The sequence below is a fragment of the Thamnophis sirtalis genome, unplaced genomic scaffold, assembly GCF_051295495.1.
Source record: "Thamnophis sirtalis isolate CommonGarterSnake01/CBP01778 unplaced genomic scaffold, rThaSir2_p1.2 scaffold_14, whole genome shotgun sequence".
NCBI lineage: Eukaryota > Metazoa > Chordata > Lepidosauria > Squamata > Natricidae > Thamnophis > Thamnophis sirtalis.
In genome coordinates, this window is record NW_028261394.1 from 23,398,287 (window position 1) to 23,412,137 (window position 13,851).

Below are 13,851 nucleotides of genomic sequence, written 5' to 3' on the forward strand. Positions count from 1 at the left end.
TGTGTAATTTAATCAGGTAAACCTGGCCATAATAAGGGATGTTCCTTCTTTTAATTACAGACCATTTTCTGTCAAACCCTCAATTGGGACCCTTGGAGTAAATGAAACCACGCAATTCACTATTGACTTTTATCCAGAAAAAAGTGGCAACCACTGTGAAGACCTTGTTATACATTATGATACAGGTGAGAACAGGGAAATCATTTTTTTTTTTCATTTATGGAATCCTGAAATTTCAGAGTCTTTGGATCCTAGCAGTGCAATTATTCCTTTTCTAATGCATAATACTAAAGTGACCTATGATTACCTTGCATTGCTGGATTAGATTTTCCTTGCAGCTGATGATACTGTAGATGAGAGAGAAACTCTGCCATCTACTCTGAGAACTTTTAGGGAGGAGATAACTTCACCCTCTTCTTCTCACACAATATACCAGCACTGAGCTGCCTCTTATTCCTCTGGAATGCACCCCTTCCCTCCAGGATATTCAAAGTACTTGGCTTACAATTATTTTGTTTAGTGACTGTTCAAAGTTAGAACAGCACTGAAAAAATGACTTATTACACTGTCAACTGTGTGACTATTGTACCCAAAATAAGAAAACACTCTCGGCAGCTTTGAATTCCTCAAGTAAAACTTTATTGGATACACCATTTTGGTATTGAAGAATCAAAACCAGCTCTGGTTTTCCCACACAAACAGCAACTTCCCTTTCTCCCCACTTCTGGATGATCACATTGTGCAATTTCCATCTCTTTCTCAAACACCTGCAGTGGTGACCTTGATGGTTACCAGGCTCTCATAGTCTACGCACACACTCTCAGCATTCTATTTGCTCCTTCCCTCTCCCCAGTTCATTGTCAAATTGAAAAGTGTTAAGGTTTGAAAGAAGCAAAGTGACAGACTGCTTTTCACACTTACAACCATTACTGCATGATCATGTGGTCAAAATTCAGATGCTTGGCAGTTGACTCATATTTGAGTAAATACTGGGGTCATGTGATCCCCTTTTGTGATTTTCTGATAAGCAAAGTCAATGGGGGAGCCTGATTCTCTTAACAATTATGTTACTAACTTAACTGCAGTGATTGGGGCAAGAAAGTTTGTAAAATGAGGCATGACTCACTTCATAAGTGTCCTGCTTAACAATGAAAATTTTGGGCTCAGTTGTGTTTGTAAGTTGAGGACTACCTATAATACATTCTTTCACATCAAGAGAAACCTTTAATTGTGGTATTTAGGATTTTTCCCAGAGTATTACACCCTTTGCTCTTGTTTGATCTTGTTTGGGGGTTCTGGGGAGGGTAACAAAAGGGATGAATTGTATCCACTTCTATATTATGCCCTTGACAGTGGATGTCCATTTTGAAAATAGTTTGGTGATCTTTTCAGGTTTCATGAGCATCATGAAACTGCTTTTCAAAATCTCAAAATTTTGCTTTTTTTATCAATGACACATTGCCACACCCCTGTGTTGTATGAAGATCAGACTTTGACAATCCATATTCAGAATGCTGCTTTAAATAAAGCAGAATTTCCCACCCTCCCACCTGATTATCACCCCATTGATTAAAACAACCGACACTAATTTCTCCTGCAAATGAACTTTAATCCTAGAACAAGGTGTCAAACTGGCAGCCTGTGGGCCAGATGCATCATGTGTAGCCACACCCACCTTGGTGAAGAGGGAAAACATCACAAAATGTTACGTGACGGTAACATAATGCTGCCAGTTTGACACCTGTGTCCTAGAGGTTTTTTTGCTTAAAGCATAACAGAAGTGGTATTTAGCCTGTTCACACTGGTTCAGGTGAACAGGTAGGGGAAATTTGACCTGGTTCGCCAAACTGGTAGTGACCTCTGGCTGGCCCCACCCCTGCCCACCCCGTCACCGCTTGCTCACCCCTCCCATCCACTTGATGCCCGCTTGATGCTCGCTCACCCTGCCCATCCCAGTCCTATATTTGTTGCCTTTGTCACACTCTGCTCAGGTCACAAAGATAAGCATGCTGCCCACTCACCCTTTGCCTTAGGTCACGGGCAGAGGGCCAAGGACGTGCCATTCCCTGAGGCCCCAGAGCCTCCTCCCACTCACTGTTTGCCTTGGTCGGGTTGGAGAACACGCCATTCCCTGGCTCTGGCCTTCCTGAGGCCTCTTCCTGCATGTTCTTCATGCCTGCAGCTGCCATGCATCCCATTGCCTGCTGCACTGGAAGGACTTGCCCAGGGGAGTCGAAGTGGAGCGGGGCAGCAGGCAATGTGTGTGCACGGCCAGTGCGAAGAACAGGGCCAGGGCCTTTGAAGGAGCAGAAATGAGACTGGTGAAGGGAGAGCGGGTAGCATGCAGGAGCAGGCCTTTGACAGATTAGGCAAGGCCTAGGCAGAAAATAGATAGATAGGTAGAAATTCATTTTTTTTTTCATACCAGGCTCTGTGGGTATTGCTTGGTGGTGGTGGAGTCATGTGACTGAGTGGGTGTGGGCATGAGTGATGTTGAGTTGGCCATGCTAACCTGGCCACATGACACCCCCCCCCCCCAAGTCATGCCCACAGAACCGGTAGGGAAAAAAATTGAATTCCACCACTGAAACATAATGTTTTTGACTTATTTAATTGAATTCTCTACCTATTTTTTAGGATGCTGAAAAGGTTTCACAAACTTGATTGTACTAACAAACTAGTGTAAAGAATATGGTTTTTTGCTTGAATTATTGTAAAATAAAATCATGTTTTGTGAAATTAAATCAAATGCTTTTTACAAAAGGCAGACATAGCTAACTTAGTTGATTTTACAATTTTCTGACCTTCCAAGGAGAAGACATTCATGTCAGTTTATATGGCGCTGCTACAGATGTCAATGTGAGACTGGATAAAAACTCCTTGACAATTGAGAAGACTTACATCACTTTAGCAAATCAGAGGTCTGTGGTCATACACAATTGGAGTGATATCATTGCACATTTTCAGTGGAAAGCATTTGCAACGCATGAAAAGGAGGAAGAGAAAAAACAGATGTAAGTTTGGTATGATATCTTGTTTTTAAATAATGGACCAGGAGTACATTTTTGTGCACACTTATAATAGCTCCTTTCCTAACTTGAGAAAGTAAAGACTCTTGAAACGGATTATTTCAAAAGGAACCTTTAATCAGTCAGGATGGAAACCATTAGAGTCAAAGCAGCATCTGAAACCCTTTAGGCAATGCAACTGGGATTAAACTGATAATGACCCCTCCCCTTTGTCCGAATGCAGATTCTGACCAATACACAAGTGTGAAGATGTTTCCTTAACTCTTCTGCCCTGAGAGTCAATAAAACACACGTTCCCATGGCTATCTCTAGTTAGACATTAAAATAAGATATCCCACATGGCTATCATAAACATCCCTCCCGAGATTCTGGGACCTTCAGTCTTCTGGTGAAAGGAAACCAGTTGTAAAGTTGTAAAACTCAGTTGTTACAGGTACAGCTAGTGATTTAACTCCAAGCCCCCACTCCTCCCCATTGAATGGCAGGATCACTTTCAGGGATCTGACATGCTGCCGTTCTTCAGAAAAAGGAGAGATCCACCTGTGAAAAAATAGGAAAAGATATTGCATCATAGTATTTTAACAAGGTTTGTCAGGGTATTGGGAGTGAAATAGGGCAGGGGCCCTAACGTCGTGTTTTACTACCCATTCATTTTGGGATGAAGGTAAATGCTTCGTGTAATCAATATGCATTAGATTGTTGTGATTAGCAGTGGTATGACTGGGAAATGTGGGGTATGAGCCATTGCTGTTTACAAAGACTGAGCCGAAGAATGAGTTAAAGAGGTTGGCTTTAACTATTTCATGAATACAGTCTTTACCGTTTGATAAAGTGGTGGGATGGATCTTGAGTCTTCTTGTTTACAAAATTAAAGAAGGCACGGGTGGAATTAGTGCGTAGAAGGATTTCCTCTTGATTGATGTGATAATTTGTGCTTTCAGTCTTTATCTGGTGGCATAAGGTTTTGTAGCAGCTTTTAAAGTTAGCTACATAGCCATTTTTGTTATTTCGCCAAAGAGATTTTATTTTTGATTGGAGCTTCCTTATTGTTATGGGTAATTTGTTTTTTTCTGGTTTGGGGGGTTATTAGTGATACGTGTAATTTAATGGCTCTTTTGACTTAATAAAATGTTTGATATAATGTTATATTGGTCTTCAGCAGTATTACAGCCAGTGAATAGAATTTTCCAATCAAGAGATGAGAGGTTGGTGTCTATGAGATCAGAGTTGATTTTTTTAAAGTTATAATTGGGGATTCTATCATTGTAATATTTTTGTAAGGACGTATATTGAGACAAAAGTCAATCATGCTGTGGTCACTGTTGAAAAAGTGTTATTTTATTTGTTATCCATAAATTGAGTTTAAACTGTTGCAGAAGATGAGATCAAGGCAGTTATTGAGTCTAGTGTTGTTAGTTCTAATTGATCCAGTTTGAGATTAGTAGCATTGTGCAGGGTTGCATGTATGGGTTCAGTTGTACATTCGTTTAGTATCCAATTAATGAGAGGTAAATTGAGGTCACCAAGAAAGATAAAAGGGTGCAGGCAGGAGGCTGCCCACGTTAGTAGTGAAGTTAACTTGTTCGCATGTACGAGATCGTAATCAGGGGCTCTGTAACATAGAAAGAAGCGAAATGTGGTATTTAAGGACAGTTCGCAGACGATGGTCTCAGGAAGAGCAAGCTTCTGTGTAACTTGAATATTTTTTAGCTTTAGGACTTTTTATAGAATATAGCAACACCACCTCCTCTACGGATTTCCCAATCGGACTGGTGAACATGATAGTCTCTTACTGTGATAATGGAGTCAGGGAGGGATGTGTTCAGCCATGTTTCGGAGACAAATATAATGTTGAATATAGCCTTTTTTTTTAGTAAGAGGAGGAATTCGGGCATTTTGTTTATAATGCTTCTTGCATTAATTAGCTTGCATTTAAGATCAGTGGTGGTTGATGAAGCTAGGGGTGTGTGTACCTAGTTTTGGATGATGGGAGGTTGGATGTTGGGAGATGGATTGCAGTACTTACTTTTGATGCAGTCAGTGTGATAGTCAATGTATAAGTCAGTATCTCTTTGGTCTGGATGTCTCTTGAGTTCTGCACGGAGTTCGCAGGAGCGGGTTCATTGCAGTATGGAGAGGTAAGGCCATGAGCAAAGTTTGTTATGGTTGGAGTTGGTTTTGGCAATTGAGTTTATTGTATAAATGAATTTATGTTTGCTGGAATCATTCTTGCAAATGACTCTACAAAAGTGTTTTTGTTTTAAATTCGGCTCAGCTTGCTTTTCTGCTAAAAGCTTTGGGAGTGGCTGGCTCAGTTCACTTGCTTTTATAAATTCAGCTCAGCTTGCCTTAGTGTGGAAAGCCTCCAGAGTGTGCTTTTTGAATTTGGCTCAGGTTGAAACCACCTGTCCCGATCAGAGATAAAGCAATCCAAACGTCGTGGGCAGAGATAAAGGTTTTCTGCAGGGAGGTGTGTCTTATGGCTAACCTGGAAGTCCAGAATTGTAGAACTGTTGCGAGCATTGTCAGACAACGCTTGCAACTGTTTGGTGGTGGGTTTTTTGTAAAAAACAAAATATCTATTCCTCACTAGAAGTCCTGAATGGTAGTGCTCTTGTGAGCGGTGTGAGAAAAGGGGAAAAAGTTTTTAAAAGACATGCTAGATCTTTGGGAAGGGTTGAAAAATGAAACCTCAGCTGTTCCCTCAGGAGTTCCCGTCTTGCTGAGTGTCGCCATCTTGGTCGTGTTCCCATTTGGGTTTTTGGGAGAGCTCTTGAATATATATGTAGTGAGTTTCTTAAATTTCTTTCCATTTTTTTCTTGTGTGGGTTTTTGTTTGTATGTAATTCTGCCCTCCCTATTTCTTTCTATGAGAGCTCTTTTAGTCCTAATGGCTGGACTGGAGAAGCAACATCTGAATCCTGACTCTCTTTTAGGCTAGGCAACCAACTGAGTGACTTTCACCCTTTCATGGGTTTGTCCCCAGGGCTGCCAGGAGTCAAGGTGCCTCTAGGGCACAAACAAAACCCTATGTAGAACTCATTTCACAGAATTTCCCATTCTTCCTGGATAGGTTTCTCCTTTAGGATTTCAGATCATTGGAGACAAGGTACCAGTTTATCAAATTCTGCTCTCCTATGGTTCACCTCCTCACAGGTCCTGTCCTTTTCAGTTATCGCTCCTTTGAATATTATGAATGCGAAGATAAATAGTGATCCTCATGGGGTCATTCCCCTTTGCTTCTTAACCAAGCATTCTTTAGAGTCTGTTACAAAATACAATATTTCATCTCTTTCTTCTGGGGGCTGTAGGATGTGTCAAACCATGCAGGCTGAACAGAACAGTGTACTTGATCAGCTTCTGGTGGAATGTAACATGAATCCAGCACTTCGTGAGCATCTCTCCATTGTCACCCGTACCTTTGAGAACCGACAGGCAATTGTCCATGAAGATGCAATGCTCTTCAACAATAAAGTCTTCTCCATTGAGCCTCTGGTGAGAAATACCATATGACCGTGGAAGGGGGGTGCGGAATAGGATGGTAGGATATTTTTGTTACGTACTTTAGATGTTTTTTATGTAGAGCAGGGCCTTCATTGGTGACCTGAGGGCTCAGATGTGAAACTTGAAGGAGAGACATTCCTTCAAGTGCCGGGGGTGGGGGGAGGGGGGCACTATATCAAGCACCAGGGAAATCAGGAGAGTCAAACAGTTCAAATGTGAATAATGATTTATTGTAAGCTTAAGCTCTCTACCAGAATCCCAACTACTAACAGTTAAGGGAATTAGCGGGAGTTAAGAATAGAAAGGATTTCAAGGTGGGCTGGACTTAGATCTCTTGTGAGCACAAAGGGATTCATGACTGATGACGCATTTCGCCCCCCTCCTTCAGGCTCATCACCTACAGGCTGGACCTTTTCATCTAATATAAATAGTTTATAGTTTATAGTTGCGTTTATTTATAGGCCGCCCTTTTCCCTGGGGGGACTCAGGGCGGCTAACAACTTATGGGAGGGGAAGACATACAATAACATAAAAATACAATATGTAGTTAAGATCAAACAACATTCATTCAACATTCGGGCGGGGGCAAACTATGATCTTTACCCCCAGGCCTGGCGGGATAGCCAGATCTTGAGGGCTGTGCGGAAGGTCTGAAGGGTGGTGAGGGTACGAATCTCCACGGGGAGATCGTTCCAGAGGGTCGGAGCTGCTACAGAAAAGGCTCTCCTCCGCGTAGTTGCCAGCCGACACTGGCTGGCAGATGGCACTCGGAGGAGGCCTAATCTGTGGGATCTTATGGGTCGGGAGGAGGTAATTGGCAGAAGGTGGTCTCCCAAGTACGCAGATCCACTACCATGAAGGGCTTTATAGGTAGTAAGAAGCACCTTGAAGTGCACACGGAGGCCAACAGGTAGCCAGTGCAGCTCGCGGAGGATAGGTGTTATGTGGGCGAACCGAGGTGCACCCACGATCACTCGCGCGGCCGCATTCTGGACTAGCTGAAGCCGCCGAATGCTCTTCAAGGGCAGCCCCATGTAGAGCACGTTGCAGTATTCCAGCCTAGAGGTCACGAGGGCGCGAGTGACTGTTGTGAGAGCCTCCCGATTCAGGTAGGGTCGCAACTGGCGCACCAGGCGAACTTGGGCAAATGCCCCCCTGGTCACAGCCGACAGGTGGTGATCAAAAGTCAGCTGTGGATCCAGGAGGACTCCCAAGTTGCGAACCCTGTCTGAGGGGTGTAAATTTTGACCCCCCAGCCTGATCGTTGGAACACTAGCCAAATTTTTGGGAGGGAAACACAACAGCCACTCGGTCTTTTCTGGGTTGAGTACAAGCTTGAAGCACTTTATTAGAGCTTAAGCAGGACACTAGATTGGATGGACTGAGACTTATTCCCAACAAAGCAGAAATGGTGGTGTCTACCCTACTCATTTGATTTAGAAGGGGTTTAAGCTTCTTTAAAGTAGTAGACTAAGAGCTCCTGAGTGTTTTTGAATACATTGTTGCAATTGGGATCCCAATGATTTGTGGCACCTGATCTTTTTAACCAGCTTAGGTATGATGATGCCCTGTAAACCTGAATGAACAGAGAGACCATTGAGATGGCCCTCATCCTTTTCAATTAATTAAAGGCTGCTTTTGATGGGTTAGCTAGATTGCTGACGATAGCTGGCAAACATTTTGCCAATACCCTACTGCATCTTTTATTCTTAACATTATATTGCGTTAGTTTTTAAACTATTGATGTGTTTTTGTACGTTTGTAGATAAATCTACTTACCCACAGAGTGTTATTAAAAGCATTCTCTTTACCATAGAAATCCAGGTTTGTTGTGCTATTCTGATTGTCTTCCTTGGAAATTGTAGAGCCATAGACTCCAACAGTAAAATGAAATAAAATAAAATAAACCATCAGTAAATAAAATTATTTCCAAAGCCTTAGGAAGTGTTATGATTATGTAGTTCTGATTTTCCAAGAGCACTTCAATTTTACCTTTGCAACAAAGGCAAGATACATTTAAAAAATAACTCAGTTTGGAGTTTATAATATAGTTGGCCCCAAAGTTCAGGGCTCCTTAAGGAGGTTTTCATAGGATTAAGAATGTGATGTTTAATGTTAAGAGAATACTGTTCACAAATGACAGATCCAGCAATGTGTCTCTGGCAGTCTCATCTTTATCTTAACTAGGTATTTTAGTCTTGGTGGTAAGAGTTTTTTTCTATTGTCCACAAGAGGTATTTTTTGTGGTTAGAGTTATCAATTCTCAGTTTATTTTCTTTCAATGCTCCCCTTTTCTCTCATAAACTCTGATCAAAAGGGGCAGCAGATTATCCATTTTTAAATTGGGTTTTGCCAGAGAAAGTATTAATAGCACTGTTTCTATTGTAACACAGCATGTAATTTAAAACCATTTTATTACTCTGCCCGGACCATTTAGGGATTGTTGCCCAGACAGAGATGCTTTTGTAATAGCCATCATCCTTGTTAGAATTGAGAATGCCTTGATAGACCACAGCTCAGTTGAGTTCAGGGCTTGGCATGAATGGAAATTGAATGCTCTTGTGTTTTATTCTTCTGGAAAGCCACCTACTGTTATAGTTGTAATATCAAAATCTGTGTATTTGTGACACTGATACCAAAAGACAAGACATTCGTTTCCACTCTTTTCACCACTCACCACTAGCCAAAGTCAGGAAAAAAGCCACTTACTCAAGCAGATAAATTGGCAATTGAACCTACTTTATGCAGCAGGAACAGTCGTATTGCCTCCAGACTTTATGTTTCTGAGCACTACATCTTAGGAAGAACATCCCCAAAATTGGATGGAGAGCTGCTGGTTCTGCTCCCCCAGAGCAGCAGCTGCCCAGCCATTTATACTTCTGCACACTCCCACTGGCCTTTGCGAGAGAAGTTCAGAGGAACCAGAATCGTGCTCTACTGTGGGCCGGCCGAAAGAAGTTTCTGCTCCAAAATATCTTTTTTTCTGAGTCATCTGGAAAAAAGAGATACAAACCTTAGCCCTAATAGGCTCGGGAACCATTTCATTGATGAGACTGCAGTGCAGAAGTTTAAGAAAAACTGGAAAAACCTGCTGTTGGGGAAAAAATGGATGGGCAAAGGCTATAAGATGGTCCTTCATCACAGTACCCTTAGCAACTGAACTTAGGGAGAATTCCTCCTGCTCTGTGTTATTGCTTTGTCACCACATGTTGCCATAATGCACAATCTGGATGTTGCAATTAGAGATGTTTCATAGACAAAGAAAGAAAGAAAGAAAGAAAGAAAGAAAGAAAGAAAGAAAGAAAGAAAGAAAGGAAGGGGGAGAGATCTCCCATCAGGATGTTTTATTCCACATTGTTTCTACCAGTTGAACAGAATTATGACATTTTCAATGAAGAATTGCTCGCTGTAAAGACAGCATTCTAATAATAGAGGCGCTTCCTAGAAGGATTGGTTGTCAAAGATTACAAGAATTTGGAAGTTTTTCACAAAGCATAGTTTCTACATCTTGCAAATTAGTAGGGCGCAGTTTATGTCCCATTTTAAATGTTCTCTATTTGCCATTCACAGAACAAATTTCCAGGTGCCCCATCACACAATCCTGAATGCTACCTTCCCCATTTCTTTCCCCTTATCCCAGTCCTGCAGCCAAGTCATTTTCCTTTCTTCAGGAATCAGAGTGTCCTGAAAGATTGGGGGCCAGAAAAGGAACATGGGCCTTTCTGCTAAATCCCATTTGAGTGCAACAGCAACTGGATTCGTATGCCAGAGCTCAGCTGGATGGAGGTCCCAATCCTCCAAGACACCTCAGATTGATTTTTTGCCTTTCACTTCAGATGATGACCATCTGTTTCACAATAGTTATGTACGCATTCCCCTTCCTTTAAGACAAGAAATGTCTAGCCTTTTCTGTGACAGTAAGAACTGCTGGGCATGGAAGCATGCTTAAAATGTGCATTAGATACTCGGGGAGCTCTGTAGCCAAGAATGAGAGCAGATGCCAAGGCTTCTCCTCTTTCTCCTGAGGCCAAGTCTGCTTCTGGAGAGCTAGTCGGTTTTCTCTAGCCTCTCTGTTTCCTTGGTGATTGGGGAATGGGCCTGGATAGATTTTATTACAGATAGTCTTTGGATTACAACCATTGGTTCAGCAACTGTTCAAAGTTCTGGCACCAAAATCCTACCATTAGGATGGGTTCTCTTAGTTCTGGCTGTCACAATATTCCTGCAATCAGGTGATCATAGTTTCTGAATTTGGCTTAATGGCCCATGTGGTCCTTTTTTAATGATGGCAACCAGGACGGCCAGAATTCCTGTTGCTAAGTAATGTGGCCATATGCTAACACACTTTATAACTGCATCGGAATTCAGTCTGTTTTCCAGTGGATCACTACTTGTGCTTCAGGTCTCCCTCCCCTGCTTTTAACAGTCTAAAACTCCCAGCGAAGCTCTGTGAGTTGCCCTTTGTCCCAGAAAGAAGAGGGGGCTCTGTGCTCCCCATGTGATGAGCTCTCCAGAACAGGCCAGAGGGCAGCAGGAAGGCTACCAAGTTCCTCTACACCTCAATAGCTTGATTTGTTAGGTAGACTGTGAGGCAGCATGTTTTTTTTAATTAAGCCATATGATTTTATTGTTTTGGAAAATACAGTATATATTTCTGGTTTTTAATCCAGTTACATGGTTGTACAAAATGGTTTTTGAGTACAGAAGGTGAACCTGCAGAGCAACAAAAACAAAAAAGTAAGACTGTTCTCACATCCTTTTCAGACATTATCCAAGTCTAAGAAGAAGCAGGTTCAGTTGCGCAGTTTCCTGCATCATTTAGTTTAAAAAATTTATTTGGGCCTCTTTTCAGCCCCTTTTGTCATCCAGAATAATGTTAGTAATATTTTCATGTGTCTGTTCCAGAATTTTAAAAAACAGAGCTGAAAGACAGAACTTGAGCTTTCATATTCATTGTCTTTATTCTATTTTTCTTTAGGAGGGAGATGTTTGGCCCAATTCTACAACTGAAATAAGTGTGATGTTCAGACCACAAGAAGCCGGGATGTATCTTCAGACGGTCTACTGTGATATTACAGGTATAACCTTAAATACATATTCCTATTTCAGGATATGGGTGATTTTAGTTTCCTAGTCTTGTGAAAACTAGTCCTGATATCTTGATCCTCAGTTATGGCAAATACAGGAATCTCTTTCAGTTATAATTAAGCAGAAGCAGACATTAAAGCTGGTAACATCCCTTTTTATGGATCAATTTCATCTGAGATGCACAAGTCTTTCCAAGGTAGAAGCCTTTCCAGAGTGTCTGGGTTTCCAAAGATCCATTAAGAGTCTGTTTTATTATGCCCTTGTGAATGCCATCAATTGCCATACATCATATCCTATTGCCATTTGCCTAGCTGCAATTTGAGCAATAGGTACCAGACACTGCGCCTTTAAAACCACCCATTTGGTTTTGGTATGTAAACAACTCCTTTGTGACCTGGATTAATGGTAAGGAATTGCTCAAGAAATTTCTAGAGCACTTGAATAATGTCCACCCAAATATTCAATTTACAATGGAAGAGAAGAATGGCCAACTTACTTTTTGCAACATTTTACTCATTAAAAGAAAGAATAATTGGGACATACAGTATTCTGGAAATCAATATATACAGATCACTGTTTAAGTAATGATACTGGGAATGTTTCCTTTACAGCCTGAGGAGTGAGGGTTGGATTGCACCAGAGGTGGGTTGCTCCCGGTTCGGCCCGGATCGGGCAAAATGGGAGTAACGGTGGCGGGAGGCTCCGCCCATCTGCCCAGATGCTTCTGCACATAAGCGCACACGCACAAGCAAACCAATAGTAAAAAAAAAGGAAACCCATCAATGGATCATTCCCTATGCATCCCTTTGCCCATTTCTCAAGGTCTTTCTCACATACCATTACATTGGCTTAGTAAAAAAGTATATCAAAGCACTTTTATCCAAAACAAAAATGATAAAAATAAAAGGAAAAAAATTATAAAAAGACTATTCCCTTGTTCATTTTAAAGATTTCTTACATCTTCTCTTAATTAAGATTTTTGTGAATAAATCTTAATTCATTAATGATCCACTTTCTTTTTTGTGGTTTTTGTCTTGTAATCTTGAAAGAAAGTTTTACTCGCTGCACAAAATCTTTGCCACAGAGGAAGTCTCTCTTTATCTGTAAATTAATTACTGCCCAAAATAATTAAGATTAAGATATGACCTTGTGGTTAATGTTCATATCGGCTCCAATGCAGTTCAGAATATAGATGGAATTCCAGGACCAAGTGGCTCAGCTTCTGAGTCAGCTGCAAAAAAATTCTAGTTTGGAAGGTATCAACATGTGGAGTACATGTTGTGAAGCTCACAATTTCCCTTTGATTCAGGGAGATAATCCATCTACCACCCAACAATCTCAGGTGCCCTGGCTCTTTGGGCTTCTAGTAGGGAATTATAGTGAACCCATGCTTCCCTGGGGATCTTGCCATCTATAACATCATCCCCCCTCCCCCAAGGGGAGCTTAGTCTTGCCCGAACAATCTTCTGGAAAGCCCTTAAAACATGGTTTTCCAGCAACCTTGGGGAACCCATGGGAGCAGGGAAAGTGTGAGATGGTTATATTGTGTTTGTAATGCTGTCCATTCTCACACAATAGTGTGTGTGTATGTGTGTGTGTATGTATATGTATGTATGTGTGTATATATATGTATGTATGTATGTATGTATGTATGTATGTATGTATGTATGTATATGTATATATATAAAACTTTGATGTATGCTGCGCAGAGATATATTTGTGAGATGGGCGGCTTAAAGTCTTTAAAACAAATAGTAATTTTTAAGGCTACATCCAAACCAAAAATATTAAACTTTTGATGTAAACTCTTTAAATACTGTAATTCTTTATACCAGAAAACCAAACATTTGCCCAATTCAAAGATCTTAATTTAGGCTACCTTTCCTTTTGAAGTTGAAAACCTCAAGTAGATATTCCTGATGCTAGAGTTCCCTCCTGTGGTTGGGCGGTTGATTTGGATTAAAACCTGAAATTTTACTTTGACTGGCTCGAATTTGTCACTACTGATTAGAAAACCATCAGCAGCTTTTAAAACTAGGTTGTGGCCAATTAGATGCCTCTGCGAGCAACTTTTCAAGCGGAGACAGCACTTTGTGGACTTGCCAGCCAGGAGATGGTTCTAGCTGACAAAAGTTCTCCAGAGCAAGCAGAAATCAGGAATTGCTCACTTGTGCTCTGGAAAAGCTGCTTCTCACAACAGGAATTTAGTTTCTTTGTGCCAATGTGGTCA

General features: G+C 41.3%; 1 protein-coding gene and 1 pseudogene across 4 annotated transcripts in view; one reads left to right on the forward strand and one right to left on the reverse strand.

Moving 5' to 3' along the window:
• The window catches only part of HYDIN (HYDIN axonemal central pair apparatus protein), a 264,762-nt gene that overhangs the window by 16,275 nt on the left and 234,636 nt on the right, over window positions 1–13,851 (forward strand). For all 4 annotated transcript variants that reach the window (XR_015698493.1, XR_015698492.1, XM_087729550.1 and 1 more), the window contains exons 6-9: window positions 61–185; window positions 2,813–3,014; window positions 6,341–6,524; window positions 11,512–11,611. Coding sequence is in view for 2 of the 4 variants with exons in the window: in XM_087729550.1 (XP_087585676.1) it covers window positions 61–185; window positions 2,813–3,014; window positions 6,341–6,524; window positions 11,512–11,611 (611 nt within the window). In the remaining 2 variants the exon portion in view is untranslated. The remainder of the gene's footprint in view (window positions 1–60; window positions 186–2,812; window positions 3,015–6,340; window positions 6,525–11,511; window positions 11,612–13,851) is intronic.
• On the reverse strand, window positions 3,846–4,924 carry LOC148042739 (uncharacterized; annotated as a pseudogene).